The 24,393-nt window shown below is 42.5% G+C and overlaps 1 protein-coding gene across 9 annotated transcripts in view; it reads left to right on the top strand.

The window, feature by feature from the left end:
• CFAP47 (cilia and flagella associated protein 47) overlaps positions 1-24,393 on the top strand; it is a 642,607-nt gene that overhangs the window by 73,612 nt on the left and 544,602 nt on the right. For all 9 annotated transcript variants that reach the window (XR_005597947.1, XR_005597948.1, XM_039536653.1 and 6 more), the window contains 3 exons: positions 9,796-9,890; positions 19,087-19,255; positions 24,130-24,224. Coding sequence is in view for 7 of the 9 variants with exons in the window: in XM_039536653.1 (XP_039392587.1) it covers positions 9,796-9,890; positions 19,087-19,255; positions 24,130-24,224 (359 nt within the window). In the remaining 2 variants the exon portion in view is untranslated. The remainder of the gene's footprint in view (positions 1-9,795; positions 9,891-19,086; positions 19,256-24,129; positions 24,225-24,393) is intronic.

The raw sequence follows: 24,393 nt of genomic DNA, 5'->3' as shown, positions 1-24,393 counted from the left end.
GGCACACCTGCAGTTGTGTATTGTCTTTGCTTATGCTAGTTAGGATAGAGCAACTTCTGTTGTTAGTGGCAGGGGAATTTCCACTCAAGACAGCCACACGGTGGCTGTTCACATGGACGTTTACAAAGCATTAATGTTTGGGTTTGGCCTTTAGGGAGAAATCCAGCTTTGTTGTTTCAGTTCTGCAAAACCTATTTCTGAAGCAAGGGAGCCCATACTCTTTTTTGTCTTCTAGATTTTTTATTTTCTCTTTTGGATGCCTTTTATCTGAGTTGGCCAGATTTTGAAAGTTTTAGCTTTTGATCATGCGTCTTTCAATGTGCTTCCAAAAACTTAAGGTGGTATCTTATCCCTACTGTGTAGGTGGGTTTAGGAAGGCGTATTCAAGTTACTTGTCAGTTTCTGACCTGTTGTTTGTATGTTCTCTGTTGTGTACTGTCATGGCTCATTTTCTTTTGAGACATATTGTTGCCCCTGAGTGGCTAGTCAGGTTTGGGGTCCTGGGGATATTCCAGCTGGAACTAGAAAGTGACAAAGTCTGGTATTTTCTTTGAGTTCTTGTTGATTTCTAAGGAATGTACAAAGTCCTGCTTCTCTGAATGCAGGAGGAACCAAAAAACAGTGGATAGCATCTTTGCTTACAGCTCAAAGCCTCTTTAGCCAGCATCAGACCCAGAAGAATCTTCCTCTAGGCTCCTCTAGGGCCATACAGTGCTTTATATGCTGGTGGCAGAACGAAAGCCAATCATCAATTAATGTCTGTTTCTTGTCTGCCTCCCTTCCCCAGCTAGGCTTTTTCCACTCACCTGATCAAAACAATGTCCAGTGGAATCCTCCACCTATATATTGCTAGTTTCCGGGCAGACTCCATTATGCCTTGTTTTAGATGTGGCCGCCTTAACTGTCTCTTACAACTCTCTCAAAGGAAGGGCACACTGATGCTTAATTTTCAGTGAGGTTTTAACTCAACCATTAACAAGGTTTAACTCAGCTCATAACACTGTCTAGAGCAGGGGCGGCCAACCCTGAGCCTGAGAAGGAGCCAGAATTTACCAGTGTACATTGCCAAAGAGCCACAGTAATATGTCAACAGCCCCCTATCAGCTCCCCCTGCTCCCAGCTGCCTACCGGCTGCCCCGCTGATCAGCGCCTCCTCCCTCCCTCCCCAAACCTCCCGATCAGCTGTTTTGTGGCATGCAGGAGGCTCTGGGAGGGAGGGGGAGGAGCGAGGGCACGGCAGGCTCAGGGGAGGGGGCAGAAAGGGGTGGAGTGGGGGCAGGGCCTGTGGCAGAGCCAGGGTTTGAGCAGTGAGAACCCCTCGGCACATTGGAAAGTTGATGCCTGTAGCTCCAGCCCCAGAGTCGGTGCCTATACAAGGAGCTGCATATTAACTTCTGAAGAGCCGCATGTGGCTCCAGAGCCACAGGTTGGCCCCCCCCCGGTTTAGAGCTACTCACTGTCCCAGAGTGAGAATCCTGGCAGATGGTGCCCATGGAAGAAGGGAGAAATTGCCTGAATTCTGCTTCTGGAAGATTTCATCACAGTGCAGTCTCACTCAGTCACCCACCCTTCACAGGCCCAGAGTTGCAGAGTACTCTTCTTGAGGTGGCATACTCTCTTATGAGCTGTCTTTGAAAAGTTATGTTGAAACCTGTGCTATTTAAGGCTTTAAAAGGATCATCTTAACCCAAAACAGATAGCTTCATAAAACTTTTGTTGGAAGAATTCACAGAATGGAGCCAAAGAAAAACATGTAAATTGAATCTTGTAGACTTTATGAAGGTGGTAATATAATATCTCAGAATGCTTATGAGGTTAAAAGTTGACACATGAATAGATTAGCAGCTTCTTGAAAAGGAAGGCGTTGCCAGTGTTAATAGTCCTGCAGCCATCTTGATTTGGACCTTTGTGAAAACATTGACTAATTGTCTGTCCCTTCTGGTCATGTTGTGGGAGAAGCACAGAGCTTTTCAGGACATCCTGTCACCAACAATGCAAACATGACTTTTGCCTTTGTGGTGAATTTTCCGTGCATCCAGGCCACAAATGGAGCATTGGCAAAGCAGAAAGACCCTTTCTAAGAACATCAGATGTCATGTTATTGCTATGAGGACAACTGGGTCTCCGTAATTTCTACAATGCCAGGTTTAGCATTCCTTCTACCGCTTTCATAGTGTATAATTTAACTCTGCTCTACTTTCTGTTCATTCTCCTATCTTTCTATCTTCTGTCTAATTTGTTCAAAACTCTGTCAGTTTTGGCATTGATTTAACTCCATTGTATTATTGCCATAAAGAGCATGGCAGGCTAAGTGAGAGTAAGCAGGCTTATTCCATCATGAAGGAGAACCAGTGGGAGAAGACTACAGCATGCAAGTCAGATCCCAGATGTTGTTTCCTCAGCTGGAGGGAAGTGTACCAGGATCCAGAGACTAATGCAACCTGTTTGTGACCAACCTGTTTATGTATCTTACCCGCAGAATGTGAATGAAGTAACAGACAGACAGATAGCAGTTTGTCTTTCTTGTCTATCCTTTTTTTCTTTCCCTCTTTATTGTGTGTTGTGTTTATCTAGATAGCAGGATTATTCTTAAAAATGATTATTACAGGAGAACCAAAATCTAATGTTTGACTGGTTTCCCTTCATTTTCTCCAAAGGAAGACATTTGGCTTGAGCAAGAAACGTTTTCACAAGATATTTTTTCCTTTAAAAGACTTTTCTGTGAATACAAGAAAAGAATTTCCTCCCCCCAAATTAATGCTCACTTAAGTTTTGGTTTTCAAATATTTCAGTCATTTGTATTTTGTTTGTTTTTACATTTGTGCATTGCGGAAATGTTAAATAGGATTTCTATTGAGTGGTTGCTGTGGCGAAGTAAGTCAGGCTGTGTTTTCACTAGAAGCACTGTAGTGGCACAGCTGTAGCATTATAGCTGTACCACTGCAGTGTTTCAGGGTATGTCTACACTGTAATTAAAGCCCGGGTTAGTGGGGCATTGACTCCTGTTAGGAAACCCTGGTCTTGGATGTCTACGTTGTATTTAAATCCTATGTTAAGACTCTTCCCCCACGCCCCCACCCATGCTCAAACCTAAGGCTTTGTGCGCAAACCCAAGTCAAAGTAATGCTAATCCAGAGTCCTTAGTGCCCTCCCCCCAAATTGTGGCCGCTCTAGTTCTAGGACTGTGGTGCACTGTGAGAAAACTTTACTGCCTGCCCTGCATGTTACAGGAAGTTTGAACAGCTCACCAATCTCATTGCAAACCCAGGAGGCTCTCTGACAGTGTGCTCCCATATCAGAAGAGAATGAGTTAATGGTGACCTAAGTTCCCTGTGAGCTGCGTGGCCGTGCAGCAGCCTATTTAGTGCCGCACAGGCACTCAGGGAACTCGCCCAGCCATGGCAGTCTGGGGGAGGGGGGCCCCCAATGCAGCCCCAGCTGGACCTGCCACGGTGGCTGGGGGCAGGGCAGTTCCAACACATCCCCGGCTGGACTGCCGCGGCGGCCGGGAGGGGGTTGCCCCAACACAGCTCCGGCGGGGGGAGGGGCAGCCTGAATGCAGCCCCAACCCAGTCCTGGCCTGGACCTGCCACAGCTGGGGAAGGAACACCTATCCCGTGGCCCGAGCCGCTGCAGCGGGGAGAGGCTCCTCTCCCCCCAGGGAGAGGGGGAGAGAGAGAGATCCCACTGTAGCCCCAGAACACCCTCATCCCTGGCCCCACCTCAGTGCCCTCACCCCTATTCTTTGCCCCAACCCTGAGCCCCTCATCCCTGGCCCCACCCCAGAGCCTTCACCCCCTGCACCCCAACCCTCTTCCCCAGCCATTAGCTTCCTCCCACGCATCACCTCCATATTGGTGAATAGCAAAATTCATTCTGCACATGTGTGGAAAAATTAGAGGGAACACTGATGGTGACCTGAGCTGTAGAGCCCTGCCTGGATATAACAATGTGGATCCGCATCCGCAAGAATCAACTTGTATCTATTCCACGATCTGCAGTCTGTCTCTTTTATCTGTATCCTCACCGCATCCGCAGCAGCATGGTATCTCACAGTGCCTCTCAGGAGGAGGAGGAGTGTGTGTGTGTGTGTGTGTGTGTGCTATATAAGAAAGCTATATTGTTTAATAAATGTGCACATTAATGTTTTTTTAAACATCAATCTTATTATACAACAGGCATCAGAACAAATAGCCTTTTATATTAAAAATAGTATAATAAATATCTCAAGCCAATAATGCTCAAAATCACAAACTGAACTATAAAATAAAAAAGTCTGCTGCCTATTTAGCTTGTGATTTATAAAGTCATCACACTTAGAGCACAGCAATCCCAGTTTTTGCACCAGCCACCAGCTCTTTGACTTAAGGTTGGTTTCCCCCGTAGTGGTTCGTGTGTTGAGGAGATTAGCAGTGTGTTTCCATCCAGATTTTTGCCTTTATCACTCGGTGTTTGCAGTCTTCTCCCAACAGCTGGGATGTCAGGGGCTGAGGAGGGAGCCTTTGCCTGCTTGTCCTGTAACTGTCAGTCTCCAGGCTTCCTGCTCAACACTTCTTGCTGTGGTCTGCAATATGCTATTGATTTAAAGCCCCACTGAGGTCTCAATCAATAAAACTGTTTGTTTGCTGCATATGGTGCAATGTTTTACTGGTGAGAAAAGAAAGCCATGAGTACTAGTTCCTCTGGCAAGCTGCTTGGGTTTTTTAATTGATCACAGATTTCCCCCGCCCCCTCAAAACTAGGTTATGGGATTATCTGCGTCGCCTATCACTGAGTTGCTGATAGAGGTAACTGAAGCTGATGATACTCTTAATAGTCCAGATAATGCAAGGGACAGAGTGTCTGTTCTCCCTGTGGAAGCATGCAAGGGGAATACTATTGCAGGGCTACAGTGCTTAATTTTTGCTTGGGCTGAGCCCTGGCACGTCTCGGATTGGCAAGTCACCCTAAGTGTATGTGTGCGGGGAGAGGAGCAGCGACAGCAGGTGCTCTGTGACTTCAGGTCCGTTTCCCCAAATGGGCACAGGAGGGGGGTCCAAGAGTTAGGGACGAGTGGGGAGTGCAAGGTTGAGAAGCATAGGAGGGCGATAAAGGTGCTCTCTAGCTGCCCAGCCTGTGCTTAATTTGTTCCAGGGCTTGCCAAGGCTGAGCCCTGAAACCTTGTTCAATACAAATTAAGCACTGCAGGGCTATCTACCTGCCTTGAATTGTGCTGGTCGCAGGCAGGAAAGAAGGAAGCCTGCCTGTGTATGCAAAAGCTAACCTGCTTGTACTATCTAACTGGGTGAGACACTGTGTGATTCGAATCCTAACAAATAAATTAGGCTTAGATTTTGGTTTTGTTTTATTTCTTATGGTAATCTACTTTGATCTGTTTGTTTGCTATCACTTGCCACTTAAAATCTATCTTTCTGTAGTTTAGTAAATCTATTTTGTATTTTACCTAAAACACTGTGCATAGTTAGAAGTGCAAAGGGAAAAGTCTCAGCTCAGAAACAAGTGTTAGTGCATGTCCACTTTCCTTTGTAGAAGTGGCAGACTGGGTAATAAATTTCATACTGAGGTTTTTGACCAGGGCAGGATGGTTCAGGGTCCTAGGCTGGGGAGCTGTGGGTATTTTGGCTGTAGCCTCTCTATTGTGGGTTCATGAGTGGCTGGCCAGAGCATTCATTAACACAGCTGGGTGTGGTCCCTGCCTGTGAATGTTGGTGAAAGCTTGAAGGGCTTTGCAGCTTGTCACAATGCAAGAGGGAACCCAGATTGGTGAGACAGAGGGCTCAACTGTACCTGAGTTCCAGGTGGCACCGCGGGGGGGACGACCCGTCACACACTAGATGCAGGGATGGAATGCACAAACAGTGCAACTCGACTGAGAAGGGGAAAGATATGCTTGTATAACTGCTGAAGTGGTGGAGACAACACATCTTCATTCTTTGTCAGTTTCATCATCGTCACTTCCACAATCGCTATCTGAATCCTCAAACTCTGTATGTGACCATTGTGTCTCCTTTGGTGATGGAGTCTGTGTAACTGATGAAAGAAGCATAAGATTCACTGCAGGAATATTTTTCTCCTGCAATAAGACAAGCTTCTTGGTTTCTTGATAAACTTCCTGTTTCTCCTTTTCACTGAAAACTCTCATCTCCTTCATTTGTGGGTGCAGGAAAACTGCTACTCTGTGCATAGGCTTGATTTCAACCTTTTTGATGAAACATTGCGAAGCTTGGGATTTGAGTTGACTTAGACTGTTTACATCAGTGGTAGAAGGATGGAGATGCTTTTTCAGCCTTTTGTACCAAATGGGCACCAAGAGGAGAGTGGGCTGTGACTGCTGTAGTGCATCTGACGCTTCCTTGCAGGGCTGCGGGAACTCTATTACAGTGCTCAAGGTCTAGTGGTCTATGCTATCAATGAGCTGAGTTACCCCCCTTTTCTGTCAAAATTTCATATATTCTGTCCCACTGGTCCTCAATTGTCTTAAACATGGATGGTTTGCTGTTCCGTCATGTTTCTACATCTCCTTTCAGAGACTTTTTCAGTCTGTTTTGAAGTCCAGATCTCCTGAAGTAAGTAATGAGATTTCGGCATGCGTGGATCTGCTGGATCAGGTTACTGCTTCCTTTTTCTGGTTTCCCAGTTTGGTAGTATGATCAAGTGTGGTATTTATAATGTGTGCTGAGCAGCTTATTCGCACACAGGACTTGAGGGATGCAACCATGTTCGCTTCCCGGTCCATGATGAAAATCATCCGGTTGGTAATATTGTTTATATCAAATCTTCTGAGTGCCTGAATAACAGCCAAAAGAATGTTCTCTGCAGTTTTTGTTTTCCCACTGACCTGCTGAGTCACACAAACCACGTGCTCCACCATTCCAAACTGTTGTGGCACTCTGTAATGAACAGTTATTCCTAAATAGGCAACCTTTCTGTAATCATCTGTCCAAAGATAAAGGGTAACCCCTCCACCCACTGTGTCAAGAATGTTTTTCAGCTCCATGGAGATTTTTCTTTTTTCTTCTGCCACAAATGCAGCATGCCAGGCTAATGTTGTGGAATGTGGTATTAGTGCATGTGCATCCATTTGACCACATTTGGTACCTGTGTTAATCAAACATTGAAAATATGCAAGGAATCCCTCGCCACTGACTACCTCAAAAGGTCTTATGTCTGTTGCTACGGACTTCAGTAATTCCTGAGTCACAGTTGGCTCTTGTTCATATTGTGCTTTCACACATGCATAGGGCAAGACATATAAACGTGAGGGTTAAATTTGGCCCTAGATCTCTCCTGTACTATGGAGATCCCTCTCCAGTGGATTTCATTTCCCTTAGGCAGAAGCGATGGTGTAGTTGCTGAATTTAAATGAGTTTCTGGGTTGTATGTTCCAAGTTGCAGGGCTGTGTCGAAGTACAGCGAGCATGGCATAGTGAGAGGTTTGGACTTCCATCTTCTCTGGAAGTAGGATCTCAAAGGTGGAGAAGAAGCTGTCTGCAGCTCATAACTTCTGAGGCTGCTTCGCCGCTTTCAAGATCCTACATTTCCTCTCCCTCCATATACAGAGTACGAGAAAGTGATAGATCAGGACAGGGAGCAAAATTCCCCATGTTCCTATCACTGCGTTTTAAGCAGTCAAGCAATTTAGGAAACCTCTCCTGAGTTCATTGCTTTATCAGGTCTGTTGGAGAGGGAGGCAGCTGCTTCTGCAAAGTAAATGAGCAGGGCGGATTTTGCTGCTTGTCTTGATCTTTCACCCCTCCCCCTGCCCTTTCTCTGTATACAGTGGGGAGAGGGAATGTAGGAGGATCTTGAAGGTAGGGAAGCAGCCTCATAGGCTTTGAGCTGCAGATAACTGCTTCCCTGACTTTGAGATCCTGTATTTAGAGCTCTGCATGGATACAAAATTTGTATCTGCATCTGATCCATGATCTACAACAATGGTCCATGGATGTAGATATACACGGATATGCAGGGGTGCATCTTCCAAAGGGGTGCGTCTTCCATTTTCAGTAGAGTGGATTGCAGATTATTGGGTTACAGAGGACTAAGAAAGTTGTCCCATGAAATTGTGGGATACTTCTGGATGACTCCCAGGACCTGCGTCAAGTGGGGCTGCATCTACATTGCAAAGCTATAGGTCTCAGACTCTGGATCCCAGCTTAAATTGAGCTTGGACCCTCCAGCCCTGCAGTGTCCTGGGACCTTGGGTCCAAGTCCTGGGTTAGTGCAATTACAGTGTAGATGCAAGGGGAGTTAGGCTTGAGCCTGGGCTCATGCAAAGGCTTATGTTGCAGTGTAGAAATATCCTCAATGTAGACATTCACTACGGCAACAGGAGGGGTTCTCACGTTGCTGTAGTTAGTCCACCTCCTGTAGAAGTGGTAGCTAGATTGACTGAAGAATTCTTCTGTCAATTTAGTGCTGTCTACACTGGGGGTTAGGTCGGCTTAACTACATTGCTCAGGGGTTGGATTTTTCATGTCCTTGAGTGACATAGCTGGGTTGACCTAACTTTTTAGTGTGGTCCTGGCCTCAAAATCCTTTGGGGGGTAGAAAAAAAACCTGATTAATGTTATGACAATGAAAAAAGAGTTTAGAAACACCAATGAGCCGTAGTAGCCTAATAACATAACAGCAGTAGGATATTTATTTTTCATGTTTGTGGTTTTTTTCTTTTTTCTTTTTTAAATATAAATTTTAATAGGCTTGTTGGGGAGCTTCCTTATGTAATCCAGGAACTAAATGGTGGAAGTTCTAGAGATTCAGGCATAAACAGCTGGTATGTGCATGGGGTATATCATGCATTGACTTCAGTACCACCGCTTTAGAGAGTAGATAGGAAAACCTTTGAGCTAGGATTAGACTGTATCTTACAAGTAAGAAATAGTGAATTCAGCCATAATACATTACAAATAGGGCTGTTGCGTGATTAAAAAATTAATCGTGATTAATCGGGCAATTAAAAAAATTAATTGTGCGATTAGGGCTGTCAAGCTATTACAAATATTAATGGTGCAATTAATCAAATTGCACAATTAAACAATAATAGAATACCATTTATATAAATATTTTAGGAAGTTTTTCACTTTTTCAAGTATATTAATTTCAATTACAACACCGCATACAAAGTGCATAGTGCGCACTTTATATTTTTTATTATAAATATTTTCACTGTAAATAAGTGCCGTTCAATTCACTTAATACAAGTACTGTAGTGCAGTCTCTTTATGTTGAGAGTTGAACTTACGAATGTAGCGTTATGCACAAAAAACTGTATTCAAAAATAAAACTATGTAAAACTTTAGAGCCTACAAGTCCATTCAGTCCTCTTTCTTGTTCAGTCAGTCACTCAGATAAACAAGTCTGGTTACATTTGCAGGAGATAATGCTGCCTGCTTCTTGTTTATGATGCCACCTGAAAGTGAGAACGGGCATTCACATGCTATTTCTTCACCATTTTTATGGTGCAAATATTTGTAATAAAAATAATATAAAGTGAGCACTGTACACTTTGTATTCTGTGTTGTAATTGAAATTAATATTTTTGAAAATGTAGAAAAACATCCAAAATATTTAATAAATTTCAGTTATTGTTTAACAGTGTGATTAAAAGTGTGATTAATCGCGATTAACTTTTTTGAGTTAATCGTATGAGTTAACTGCGATTAATTGACAGCCCTAATTACAAAGGATATTGTATCTACCCTATATTGGTAATCAGTTTGTAATATGGTAGCGTTTGCAAAGGTTTGAGTATACTATTGTAACACATAACTATCTCTGTATTTTGTTTGACAGTGGTTGATTATTGTCCTCTGAGGCCGTATTTGTATTCTGTGGAGTTAGAGGGGAAGTCAACTCTGCAATGTTCGTTGTACTTCACACCAAAAGAAGTAAGTTTTATATGGCAGTAGTAATGACAATAACTTTAAAGGATGCATTTAATATGTTTTCTAAGATTAGCGAAAATAGACATCCTACATATTTTGTGTAACAAAAGTACCAAGTAGTTAAAACCAGCAAATATTTAAACCATAGTGGCCTTGGAATGGTTTTGAGAAAATAATGTCATCGTTAAGAAAATAAATTCTGAAGTCATGTCTATGTAACTGTTACACACTTTTTACTTTGTTCTTCATAGTTGTATGAAAAGTTTAAATCTATTGCTCCAAGAACTTTAAAAAAAAAAATGTAAAATATGCACAATCAAAGGGGGCGGGAGAAGAAACGTGTCTCAAAACATCAGCCTCTTTCAACAAATTGCTCAACAAATTTGCTGTCATCTCTTACCTCCCTAAATGTCTATGAAAATACAGGAGTTTTGCAACATGCCCTAAAAGTTGAGCAATTTGGCCTCTAATGGAGTCGTTTGAGGAAAGTGAATTGCAGATTTGAGTAGCTCTCATGGGCCTGTTCTGCATTAGAAAAATGACCCATTAGGTGCAGATGCTAGAGTAATATAACCCATGTTCACCACTGTTTTAGAAACTGAGGACATTTCTACACCGCAACTAGACATCCAAGGCTGGCCCGTGCCAGCCAATTTGAGCTTGCAGGGCTCTGGCTGTGGGGCTATTTCACTGCTGCATAGAATTCCGTGCTTGGGCTGGATAGCCTGGGCTCTAGGACCCTGTGAGGTAGGAGGGTCCCAAACCTGGGCTGCAGCCCAAGCCCAGAAGTTTACACACAGTGAAACAGACCTGTAGCTCCAGCTCTGGGAGCCCGAGCTGGCTGGCACAGGCCAGCCACAGGGTTTTCTTTGCTGTCTAGAACATACCCGAAGGGTAGGGTTACCAACCTTCTAATCGCACAAAACTGAACACCCTAGCCCTGCCCCTTCCCCGAGCCCACTCCCCTCCCGCTCACTACATTCCCCTTCCCCCGGGGGCTCGTTCTCCCCCACCCTTACTCATTTTCCCTGGGCTGGGACAGGAGGTTGGGGTGTGTGGTGAGGTATAACTGGGGGTGTGGGCTTTGGGGTGGAGTGAGAAATGAGGGGTTCAGGATGCGGGAGGGGTCTCTGAGAAGGGGCAGTGAGTTGGGGTACTGGAGGGGGTTAGGGCTCCGGTGGGGGGTGTGAGCTCTGGGGTGGGGTTGGGGATGAGGGGTTTGGGGTGCAGGAGGGTGCTGTGGGGTGGGGCCAAGGGATTTGGAATGTGGGAGAGGGTTGGGGTTTGGGAGGGGGTGCAGGCTCTGTACTGGGGCCAGGGATGAGGGATTTGGGGTGCAGGAGGGGGCTCCAGGCTTGGGGGTGGGGCCGAGGGATTCGGTGTGTGGAAGAGTGCTGTGAGTTGAGGCGGGGGGTTGGGATGTGGGAAGGGGTGAGGGCTCTGGGCTGGGAGTGCTGGCTCTGGGATGGGGCGGGGATGAGGGGTTTGGGGTGTAGGAGGGGGCTTCAGGTTGGGGGGGCGCTCAGGGCTGGGGCAGGGGATTGGGGCATGGGCTTACCTCCGGTGGCTCCTGGTGGGGGGTGGGGAGGGGGCTAAGGCAGGCTTCCTGCCTGTCCTGGCACTGTGGACCACGCTGTGCCCCAGAAGCGGCCAGCAGCAGGTCTGGCTCCTAGGCGGAGGCATCAGGCAGCTCTGTGTGCTGCTGTCATCGGTAGGCACCGCCTCTCCAACTCCCTGTGGCCGGGAACCGGCCAATGGGAGTGTGGAGCCAGGGCGGGGGCAATGCATGGAGCCCCATGACTCCTACCTAGAGCCAGAGCTGTTGGCCACTTCCGAGGTTCAGCGTGGTGTCAGAACAGGTAAGGATTAGCCTGCCTTAGCCAGGCAGCACCACTGACTGGACTTTTAACGGCCCAATTGGCGGTGCTGACCGGAGCCACCAAGGTCCCTTTTCGACCGGGTGTTCCGGTCGAAAACCGGATACTTGGTCACCCTACCTAAGGCACTAGGATCTAACCAACCCCACATGTTTTGGAGAATAGTGAGCTGAAAGATATGTGCATGTTGGCAATTACAAACAAGCACACCCCGTTTGGATTCTGTGTTGTAGCAGAGGAGCCTTGTGCACTGGCTGAATCTCCCTTCTCTCCCCGCCCCCCCCCCCCCCGTTTTTATTTGAAATAAGCTTGGAGGTGCTATGATTTTCGGGAGGAGGCAAAATATCACTCCTTCTAAGGCTTTAAGTAAAGGACATCCATTGTTTCCAAAAGGGTCGTTAGAAAATAACATTTACATAAATGACCGCCTCTGCTTTCTCAGACTTGGCTACTTGGTTCCTTTCCTTTAGGGCCTCTCTGAGACCCTACCGTCCTTTCCCAGCGAGCTGTTTTCACCTCCCTTACATTCATGGTAGAGTCTAATGAATCTCTCCTGCTCCAATGAGTCAGCAGTAATTTATGTACAATTCCCTGCAATGTTTTAAATGCTGCCAACAGAGCGGGACAACAAGAGAATCTTATTACCTCTTTTACACTGTCCCTGCTAAATTGATCCCAGGTTTCTTTAAGAATGTGTTTGTTAATTAATGTGAGAAGTCTACAGATTTCACTTCTGTAACAAAGCTTAAATTTGTTTTGGTTTAATTTTGATAGAGAAGGATTTTCAAAGTTGTTAAAATACTTTTCCAATAGGCTTCATAGTCTCAATCTTTGGGAAATAATATCTTATACTTGCTGTAACTCATGAATTTTAAATATCTAGCCCAAAGAGAGAGAGTGAGTGTGTGCGCGCGCACACGTGTTCTCTCTCTCTCTCTTGTTAGCCAAATAGGCTCGTTCCCCCTGGAGCGTTCCCAATTACCCCAAGGAGGCACGGAGAGACAGGGGGACGGTTACCAGATTCTTTATTCGGTCAGCTGAGCGGGTGTCTTTCTCGGCTCGTGCCTGAGAAGGAGCACACTATACAGGCACGAAGCATGTTCTTTTATACCTACGAACAAACGACTTAGCATGTCAAATTCTGCTAACCCATGCATTCTTTACATTTGTGTCTGGTAGAAATTAGGGACCACCTGTTCGCCTCCCCCCTTTCTTAACATCCTCTCCCATGGGCAGGCACATTTGTTTAACTCATTCCCATTTTTGGTATACAATACATATATATCTTGTGTCCATGTAATTTTGGACGGGGGTAGCAAATGGAAAAACAAGCGGGGAAAATGACAAATGCCTGAGGATATATTTGGCTTAAGCATATATCTGGCCTTATTTGGCTTAAGCATATATCTGGCCTTATTTGGCTTAAGCATATATCTGGCCCTTTTGTCTAACACTCTCTCTCATATATATGGTCTGTGTGGCATACTTGGTTTGTACAGAATCTAAGCTTTCATTAAAAAAATTAATAAATAAATTCTAGTCCTCAGAGTTGTAGAGAACCTTCCAGACAAACTGATAGTCTTATCCTGAATTTGCAGGCAGGCTGACACAAGAACAGGGGTGTGAACTCCCTTGCCCCCTATTAATCTCACAGAGGTATCAACTCTAAAGCCTAATGACGACATGTTAATGTCAACACTATTATTTAATTAGTAATTATGTTATTGGATAGAATGAAGGAGGGGGTGGAAGTAGAGCCCATAGAGTTGAGAATTTGCTGTGGGGAAGAACAGAGGGGATGATAAGACAAGGAAAAGAAAGAAGATGGAGAAGGAAGAGAAACAAAGGGCAGAAGTATTTAGTCTTACAGGTGAGCCTACTGATACTGAATGCCAAAACAAGATGCTGAACACATGATATATAATAGCCACAAATTATAAAGGCCACATTCTACTCTGGATTTTTGTGCAAGCCTGACATTGGTGGATGTTTACTGTGGACTGAGGAAGTAGTATATAATCTGTGTTGTTAAACTAGCCTACTAACCATAATTGAAAATGGAATTTGGCTCTCTACTGAATGAATTTGTTCTAGCCTTTACAAGTAAAACAGTGGTAGATTCCTTATGTATATAACATGTGTTTTCTATTGATGAGGTGAATAAGGCCTGATCTACACTTAATGAGATCCTTCCTTAGAATTCTTCCATCAACCTAGCTACTGCCTCCTGCTTATATGAATTAACTACATAGATGAAAAAAACCCTTCGGTCGATGTAGGAACCATCTGTACTATGGTGCTACAGTGTTGACATCCTAAGATGCCAATATCCTGGAAAATCTCTCTGCTTTTACCAAGGACCATTCTGAAGTTACCAAACCTCTTGTGATGGAGCCAATATGATTTTTTGCTATTTTGTGCAATTGGTCACATTCAATTTATCCTCTGAGATTTAGTCTAACATCAGTCAACCCCCCTCAGGACTACCTTTTCAATTACAGACATGGTATGCCTCAGAGCTATATCTTATATCGAGTTAGTGTGAGATTTTCATTTCTGTATGTCTATTTAAAGTTTTGTTCATTTATTTTTACAAAGGTCCCAAAGGGACTATCATGCTTCACTATGTCTATATACTATGTGGGTATGTCTACACTGTAGAGAGACAGCTGACTCGGGTTTTCGGGTCTTAGATTGTGGGGCTGTTTAATTGTGGTGCAGAGTTCTAGGCTGGAGTCCAGGATCTAGGACCCTGTGAGATGGGGGAGGGTCCCAAAGCTTGAGCTGAAGTCTATTCTGCAATTAAATAGGCCTGCAGCCTGAGCCCCGGGAGCCTGAGTCAGCTGACATGGGCCAGCTGTGGGTTTTTTATTTAAGTGTAGACATATCCTTTGAGTGAAATCCTGGCTCCACTGAAGTCAGTGGCAAAACTCCTGTTGACTCCAGTGGGGCCAGGATTTCATTCAGTATCTTTTAACTCAGGGGTAGGCAACCTTTGGCACGGGTGCCGAAGGCGGCACGCGAGCTGATTTTCAGTGGCACTCACACTGCCCGGGTCCTGGCCACCAGTCCGGGGGAGCTCTGCATTTTTAATTTAATTTTAAATGAAGCTTCTTAAACATTTAAAACCCTTGTTTACTTTACATATAACAATAGTTTAGTTATATATTATAGACTAATAGAAAGAGACCTTCTAAACACGTTAAAATGTATGACTGGCACAAGAAACCTTAAATTAGAGTGAATAAATGGAGACACGACACACCACTTCTGAAAGGTTGCCGACCCCTGTTCTAACTGCTGATCTATTTATTTATTTATCTTTTTAAATGTGCCAGATGCAAATCAGTGAAATTGCATCCTGCATAAGTGAGCACAGATTTAGGGTCAATTTTTAAAACTGGTTGTTTGTAGAAGGGGTGAAGCTGAATTTCTGGAAACTTGGGAAAGGATAAAATAGTGTAGGCTGACTGAACTTTCAGTGAGTAGGGGTATATTTTTAATTTTACATTGGCAAGCTGGAAGATATGCTCTTTTATTTTACCAGTAAGATCCCTTGACATATACATTTCATTTACAAGGGCATCCTTTTGTAACTACATTCTCTTGGAAACATTTTTCAGTTTAAAATCACGTTAATGATCAAAAACTTCTTTTTTATATGTGTTCTTCCTCCTACTTGAAAATCTGTCAGCATTAATAAGAAGCAACAAAGTAGTGTCCCATAATTGTTAATTTAGATTTTATTATAATTAAGGCTAAGATTTAGTCATGGGCATTTTTAGTAAAAGTCATGGACAGGTCACGGCCGTAAACAAAAATTCACAGCCCCATCACCTGTCCATGACTTGTATTATAAATACTCCTGACTAAATATTTGGTGTTCTGGGAGGCTTCGGGGGCACAGCTGCTGTTCTGGAGGGGGGGTGTCTCTGGGGTGCCTGCTGGTGCTTGGGGGAGAGGGGCAGCCCGGGACCGCAGCAGCCACTGCTGGCTGGGGATCAGCCCTGCTGGCTTGGGACCGCAGCAGCAGCAGCTGCTGCTGGCAGTGGGGCAGCCCAGGACCGCCACTGTTGTGTGGGGGTGGTGTGGCTGGTCCCGGGGCCGCCAGAGTGCTCAAGTGGCCCTGGGGTAAGTCTCACCTGCCAGCTGCAGAAGTCACAGAGGTCCTGGAAACTCACGGAATCCGTGCCCTCTGTGACAGACTCACAGCCTTAATTATAATGGACTATGGATGTAATAATAAAAAAACAGAGTAAATAAACACTTGCTAAAAGTGTGATGTGATTGTATAATAAAATTCTGAGTTCCTTTTACATAATCTGAAATAAATCCATTCTTTTTATTTGGCCTCATTTTACAGTCTGAATTAGTGTACATAATAAACACTTAACTCTTATATAGCGCTTCATAAAGGAGGTAAACATCCTTATTCACATTTTAGAGGTGGAGAATGTATAACACATCAAATGGACTCTAATTTGTTAAGTATGACATTTCAGAAACATGGATGCATCTACTGTTTATCATTTAAGTGCTGACAGTGTGCTCTGCGCTGTACATGGCACACAGAAACACAACCCCCAAGCCCTTTATTCACATAAGTAATCATTGAATTCATCGGGGGTATTCATGGGTATAGGCTACTTGCATAAAAAAATAGTGCTGGTCAGGAAATAGTTTGGGTATTTTAATGGAAAATTTAAAAAAACAAAAGTTTTTGACTGGAAGGTTTTCAGTGTCTGCTTTTTCAAAGAAAAACCAGTTTCCCATGGACAGCAGACACTTTTTGCAAAAGTTTTTATTTAGTTGAAATGCCTAATTTTCTGTTGGAAAAACCACTTACATGGAAAATTCTTGATCAGCTCTAATAAGTAAAGATTTACAAAATCAGGTGTTGAGTGAGAATCAGAAATACCAGTAGTAGATACAACTGGAGGTCACCTTTTAAACTATAGAGCCAAATGTTTGCAAAAATGATGCTCAATACTGGAATTAATAGGGCTGTTGCAATGATTTTTACAGAATCAAAATCGTAGAATCTGAACATAGTGAGTGTATCATTTTTAATGATTTTATAGGGAAACTAGCCCAAGGGAACCTTAGGTTTATAAACAATTACCAGGTGCTGCTTTCATGAGCTGAGTTTTTATTTTAATGTATTCTTTTTCATTTTATCTTCATTTTATTTCTTCCCCCCACCCTCTCAGCCATCCTGTGTAATTGTGCTATACCATCAGAGCAGCTATTTTGCAGTGAGTATATTATTGTCTACCTGGCAGGGGGCAGCTCACTCATTACAAGGCAAGGCATGATAGAATATGCTTAAAATATACAACCCTCTGGTGGTTGCAGGCTGGCAGTTAATGCAGTAGCTGATAGCTGGCAGCAATAGCACTGACTAATGTTAAATGGAGACAATTTTGAAAACTCTGTGTTGCCCAGTATGGCAGAACTGAAGGCAGCATCTGGAAGTGTATGTACCCCCTAGCATGCTTTGGCTTTTTCTTTAATTTAACTCATCTAAAGTAAAATACTAATAAAAAAAGTATACTTCTATGAAGAAGAAAAGGGATCCAAATCCAGCATCTCTTTCCAAACTGAATTTTTTTCAGGCTTCAGATCCTCATTGACCCTTTAAACATTCAGGATGAATATATTCATTCTTGGCTCTGTTGTCTCCTTCTTTATCACCCTATTCTCTCTCACACACCCCCAGCATCCCCCCCTTTCTTTTCCTCCCCTTTTTGCCCCATCTGCCTCTTCTGCAACTCTCCCACTCTCAAAGACCTCTAATCTGCTCTCTCTTTCCAACTACCTCCCTGGGTTAGAACCAACTTTGACCTGCTTCCCAGCTGCCAGTTCCTTCCCCTACCTCTCTACTTGAATATCTGTTTCCCTGACCTCACGGTCACTTGTATCCAGGATGTCTGCTCCCACCCAACTTGCCTCCCAGTTGCCAGAAACCTTCCTTCCCATCGGAGATGCATCCTTCCATATTTGTCTGCTTTTGCCAGAACCGGACTAAACCTTTCCTGCTCTTGTGGTAGCCATCATTTCTTACAGCAATGACTTCTGAATATATTGAACACACCTTGTAGTTTAATAGTCACATTGCTCCTCAAACTAGATACTAGAAATATCACACTTTCAAACAAAAAGCTATGAATAATTCACTAGTCTTTTTCTAGTTGAGTTGACTAAGGTTACAAGCAGGGTCACAGTAATGCAGAATCCATTTATCCCGCATTTCAGTTTTTTTACTATCTGAATAAAAATTAAACAAGATTTTATGCAGATTTTAAAAACCTTGAATGCATTTAGGTGGTTGCCTTAACTAATAAACAGCCCCTAACCAACAAACAAAGCAAAAAACAAAACAAAAACAAGCATTTGTCTCAACAAATCACATAACCATTTGCTGAACTTAGCACATATGATAGTGTGAGAGTCAAAACACAGTCATTTGAAGATGATTTGCTTTTTGGCCTACTTGTTAAATATCACCCTAAACATTTTACAAAAATGATGTCATTATATCAGTGGTTTGATGATTAGGTACTCTAAACGTAGTAAAACAATGTTAGTGCTTTGTGGCAAAAGCTTGCTAGAATGATGATCAGACAAGGAAAGAGGTTCTGCTACATGGACTTTATGCTATTCCAACTTCTCATAGGGCTTTACAGTCACCAAGTCTCTCCGCTTCATTGTTAATGTTCAGGGCATGCTAAAGCCTGCCTTTTCTCTCAGGGCCGCCCAGAGGATTCAGGGGGTCTGGGGCAAAGCAATTTTGGGGGCCCCTTCCATAAAAAAAAGTTGCCATATTATAGAATACTATATTCTTGTGGGGGCCCCTGCAGGGCCCGGTGCCTGGGGCAAATTGCCCCACTTGCCCCCCAAACCCCCGGGTGGCCCTGTTTTCTCTTGGCTGTATGCTATTGATTATAGCCTGAAATCAAACTCTGTTTTTGTCTGCAGTCATACTTTAAAAGGAACAAAGCACCTTTTAAAATAAGGATGTGCCAAAAGCCTCATGCAGAGCTGAGCTAAGCTATATACAGTTCTGGTAATTTTTGTCCCATTATATTCTTCCTTTGGGGGGAAAAAGGTATGGCTTTTAGGTACTTAAGATGGCTGACACTATGTGGCAATAGATGAAGCTCCCATTAACTTCTCTGGTCCATGATCAGGCCATCAAGTTCATTTCCTCAAAAATTGTTTTAATAATTCTGCTAAAATAGTGATATCAATACTATAGTACTACATAAACTTGCTGTTTCCCTCCTTGAGAACATGACCACAACTATATTTTTGTCCTTTAGGTGGCAGCATATGACTTCAGTCTTCCAGTGAATGTTAATTTTAGCGAGGTTCTATCTTCTCAGCAAAGCACTACAGCTACGACACCTTCAGGGTCAGGAAAGCACATAATTGTTCCTCGTCCTCAAATTCTGTCTATGACTGCTCCATTATGTACAGTTCAAGCAACTGGTACGTAAACTAGGAATATTAAGTGTGTGTGTGTGTGTGCACGTGCACGTGGTGTGCTCTGTATTACTCTTTCAGGGATTTATTGCTAGCTTTAGCAAAGGAAAAATTAGAAGCTAAAGAACCGAGTGTAGAACTTACTAGTCTAATTTAGCATTTATTATAATATCAAATAATTAGAAAATTTATCTTTGCATCTATTCACTCAATTTTAAATGTGTATTTTTGGATGTCTTTGAAGCTGGAATTATAATAATTTTTAGAAATGATAGCATCAGAGAATCATAGAAATGTAGGGCTGGAAGGGACCTTGAGAGGTCATCAAGTACAGTCCCACATGCTGATGCAGGACCAAGTAACCCTAGACCATCCCTGACAGGTGTCTGTCCAGCCTGTTCATAGAATCATAGATGTTCTTAAGAACCTCCAATGATGGGGATTCCACAACCTCCCTTGGAAGCTTATTCTAGTGCTTAACTATCCTTATAGTTACAAAGTTTTTCCTGATATCACAGTCCTCTTCATAACTGCGCTTAACATAGCTGAAGACTGTGATCAGGATTTTTATCATTTTCATTGCTCTCCTCTGGACTATCTCCAATTTGTCTATATCTTTCCGGAAGTGTGGTGCCCAGAATTAGACCCAGTACTCCTGCTCTACTCAGCACTGGTGAGGCCTCAGCTGGACAATTACCTTTAGGGTCTTACATACAACACTCCTGTTAATACACCCCAGAATGATATTAGCCTTTTTTGCAGCTGCATCAGATTGTTGACTTATATTCAGTTTGTGATCCACTGTAACTCTCAGGTCCTTTTCAGCAATGATACCACTTTGCCAGATCTTCCCCATCTTGTAGTTGTGAATCCCCACACTCCCCTCCATAAGTGTAGTAGTCTGCCTTATTTATATTAAATGTCACCTTGTTGCTTTGTTTATTGTTAGTATATTCAGTATCTAAGCACCGGGGGAAAATATACTTCTGCCAGTTAGAAGTCTGTCTTCATTCATTTATTTAGTTAGTTAGTTAACCCACAACCCAATTTGTTTTCTTCTTACTGACTGATAGTGCCAAAGTTGGTACTAGCCCCACCACACTTGGAGTAGTTAGCAGGCAGTGTGGCGAAATAGCATATCTTTCACTCCATATCTTTTCTCTGGGGCTCTGTAAAAATTTGTAAAATTAAAACATGGATCTGAAGCAGTGACTGTAATCCAGCCTGGAGATTGAATATTCTGGGTATTCTGTTCATATGCTTCTGTAAGTAAGAATAAGGACATTTTTCTCTTCTGGCCCTTAAAAGGCAGGTGAGTGCCCAGATTTCCAGGTATGTTGCCGCTAGCAGCAAACTGGCACCTTGTGGAATTTTTTTTTTTTGTACCCTCCAACTTCTTTACGCTCCAACTCTCCTTCATGCTGGTCTGCATATACATACTACTTGAGACCTCTAGCATGGCTCTCCTCAGTGTTCAATTTATGCATTGGCTATCGGAGAATGAGGCTTTAATGCATTTATCATCATCTTAGCCTTCTCCCCTTTGATGGTGTCCACATACTGCTGTAATATTTTGAGTAGCAGAGAAGGCTGAGCCCTCAACTCCAATACGTAAGAACATCGGGAACAGGGTAGATTTCTGGGAAAGGAAATGATGTTGGAGTTTTCTAACACTACAGGGCCCAAACCTAAGACCTACCTTTGACATAATGTTTGCCCTCGAGGGTTCTTCTCTGCAGTAGTGCAGTCCTTATGGATAAAGACAATTTGTTGAATATATCCACACATGTTCTTTTGAACAGGATTGAAACTAAATCCCAGTACAGGGTTGAATGTGAAATTATTAAAAAACATGTCTCTTCTAAAGAATAAATACAATGTAACAGAGTGACAAATTGATAGTGCAGAAGTGATTTTATGTAAGGCCCCAAATTAAAGGAAATATTTCTTTTACTTCTGCTATTGTTTTTCTGTGGAACAGTGAAATTATACACAATATTAAATCTTGATAATGAATGACAATCTTTCTTATAAAACCTTATGGATGTCTATGCACCCTTTTCATATGCAGAAGAAGTGAAGTGTAGAATATAACCCTGGGAACAAAGGTTTTTTTTTGTTTTTGTTTTTGTTTTTTGTTTTTTTTTATTGTGACTTCAAAGTTAAGATACACTGTCAATGAGCATTTATAATATTCTAATGAGTAAAAAGATACCTTTGGTACCTCGTATATTATGCATTTCAGTAATCAATACAATCAATTAAAAAAACACTTCCAAATATAAAATTGCTTGGTTGAAATTAAATCTTAACTCTTTGAAGACTTCTTTTCTCCTACCACCTACAAATACAGAACGTATATTTAACTATAAAATATAATTACTATCACACTCAATAAACTGCTACTCTATTCAGTATTACTAGATATAGACAAACACTCAGGCTAGACTGATTAAAAATGGCAATGGATGTGTACAAAATATATCTTAATTTAGTATCCCATTGCATAATAAATACCATTAAAGAGTAGTCTGAAAGAATTGTAGGTTGCCACAATCCAAATATTTTAAAAGCCAAAGGAACCTTCTCTAGAAGTAGCTGATAAATTAGGTTATAGTTTCATCTATTCTGTGGCTATTTAATTATATCCTTACAGCAATCCTTTCTGGGGGACAAATACTAAATAAATGTTCTGAACACTCAGTATATTACTAAACCATGCTCATATACTGTAGCAAATAGAAAAACATGTTTTTGTGCTATGAGAGAAGGACTTAATAGCTTTATTCCATCACACCACCTTAGAAATGACACTTGTTATTGATTAGCTATTTTCAGATGTCACACTGAAAAACAGAATGTGATAAAAACACATGCTTTTTGAGATCTAAGGGCCTGATTCCACAAATGCTGTCTCCCATGCTTAGTCACTAGTCATGCATTTCTGTTGGTGGGAGGCTGTGTATTTTCTACACGTATGTAATCTTTATATATTAAAAAAACAAAAAAAAAAACCCACCTGTTTCTTACCTGGGCCATTGCCTGGGATTAAAAGTACCCAGGACAGGGTTTGAGAACCTGAGACAGTCCTGGCAGCAGAATTACTACAGTTGGCAGATACGTCAGAAGCTGATGGCATCCTACTGTGGATGTGTCTGTTCTGAGAGCAGAACCATTCTATCAGCAGTTGGGTTGCCAGGCATCCGGTTTTCAACCAGAACGCCCGGTCGAAAAGGGACCCTGCGGTTCCCGTCAGCACCGCTGACCAGGTCATTAAAAGTCCAGTTGGTGGCGCAGCGGGGCTAAGACAGTCTCCCTGTCTGCCCTGGCTCTGCATGGATCCTGGAAGCTGTCAACGGGTCCCTGTGGCCCCTTGACTTCTCAATGCTTGAGTTTAGTAATACTGCACCCTTTCTCTGTGATCCTTGTGGACCCAGCAGGGATAGGCAATGATCCCTTAACCCTTTCAGGGCAGCGGCTTTACCTTGTCACACCATATTATGTACTAGCCACCCTCTGGACCAGTAGTTCTCAACCTGTTTACTATTGTGGGCCACATATGCAGCTCTGTGTTATGTGGGCCTCATTAACACAATATGTATACTACCCAGATATCTTTTTTTTATTTAAAAAAAAAGTTTTGTATTTGTTATATGACAGCAATATGATTCAAATCAATATAGTACCTTTCATTTCAACACTGGCAAATGTCTACCATGGAGCATTTTAAATTGGCACTGTTAACTGCTAAGTTATTTTACGGGTGGCATGGCATTGTGTATTGCCACCCTCACTTCCATGCTGTTGCTGGGGTTGCTGCTTGGCTGAGCACCCAGGGAGCATGGCTGTGGAGCCTGCCTGCAAAGATGGGGACTGTGTCCCATGCACTGAGCCACATATGCACCCATTCCCCCAGCTAGGGACTGTCCCTCATGCACCCAGCTCCCCCACCCATGGACTGCAGTTAATGCTTTGTCATAAATCATACGTCTTTTGCTTTCTTTACTGTGGCACTGGAGAAGAGAAATTACTGTATTAAATGAAAAGTAATGCCATTGTGATAAATCTATACGTATGCTTTGGTGAATAGCAAAATCTACATAAAGTATCACAAATTTAAATTTAAGAACTGCTAAAAAAAATAAAGGCGCTAATAATAGATGTATCAAACTTTTAGTAGCCATTTAGAAAAAATGAAGCTAATGCTACTTGAATTATCCATCATTACAGAAAATTAATATTTAGTGATGACAAAAATAGATGGGGCTCAAAGAAACCCCAGTTCACTATTTACAAAGTTTATTTTTAGTCATTGATTGGACTTCTAAAGTACTTCTCCTTGTCCACACAGGACCTAGTCTGACTCCCTTTTGTGTTAATCTGAAATAGGAAGAGAGTATTCTCTCTTTTTATAGCATCAGTGTTATAAAGGAAAGACATGAGTCTGATTTTTAGCCTGACCTAAACTTGACTTCCCTTTTTGTTAACTGACGTGTTGATGGGTGCACAATTAATGTCACAGAAATTTGTATCCCTGTATGGATGGAGAGTCCTAATCAAGTAGACATTTACATTATATTAATTGTGCTTGCAATTTGTAGACACTGAAAGGGAGGACAGGTTTTAAAAGAAAGGGAGAATCTGTCAGCTTAAGAATTTGTTTATAGCTGTATTGGTCCCAGGATATTGGAGAGAGACAAGGTGGGTGAGGTAATATCTTTTATTGGACCAACTTCTGTTGGTGAAAGAGACAAGCTTTTGACCTACACATAAGTCTTCTTCAGGTCTAAAGAATGTGTAAAGTGGAAAGAAAGTTTTAAAGAAAAGTTTCAGAAATATTTCTCAAGATGCTCTATAAACTTTTTGATTTTCTCCTACAGTACTGCAGCCACCACTTGAGTTCTCCACTTCAGAGCTGGTATTTCAGTCAAGAAGCATACATTTAGAGATTGCTGATGAAAGTCTGAGCACTCAGGTAAATACACAAATGTTTTTATGACTGTTCTCAGCCTAATCTTTTACTTTACTGGGACTGTAAAAGAGGTACTTGTTTAAATTACATTATGTGTTCTTAATAACTACATAAAGTTTTTCTAGTGTGTGCGCTTATGGATTCCAAAGTATTTTTATCCTTGTTCTATACT

This window comes from Mauremys reevesii, linkage group 1, assembly GCF_016161935.1.
Source record: "Mauremys reevesii isolate NIE-2019 linkage group 1, ASM1616193v1, whole genome shotgun sequence".
NCBI classification, from domain to species: Eukaryota; Metazoa; Chordata; order Testudines; family Geoemydidae; genus Mauremys; species Mauremys reevesii.
This window is presented reverse-complemented; position numbering and strand designations above follow the sequence as displayed.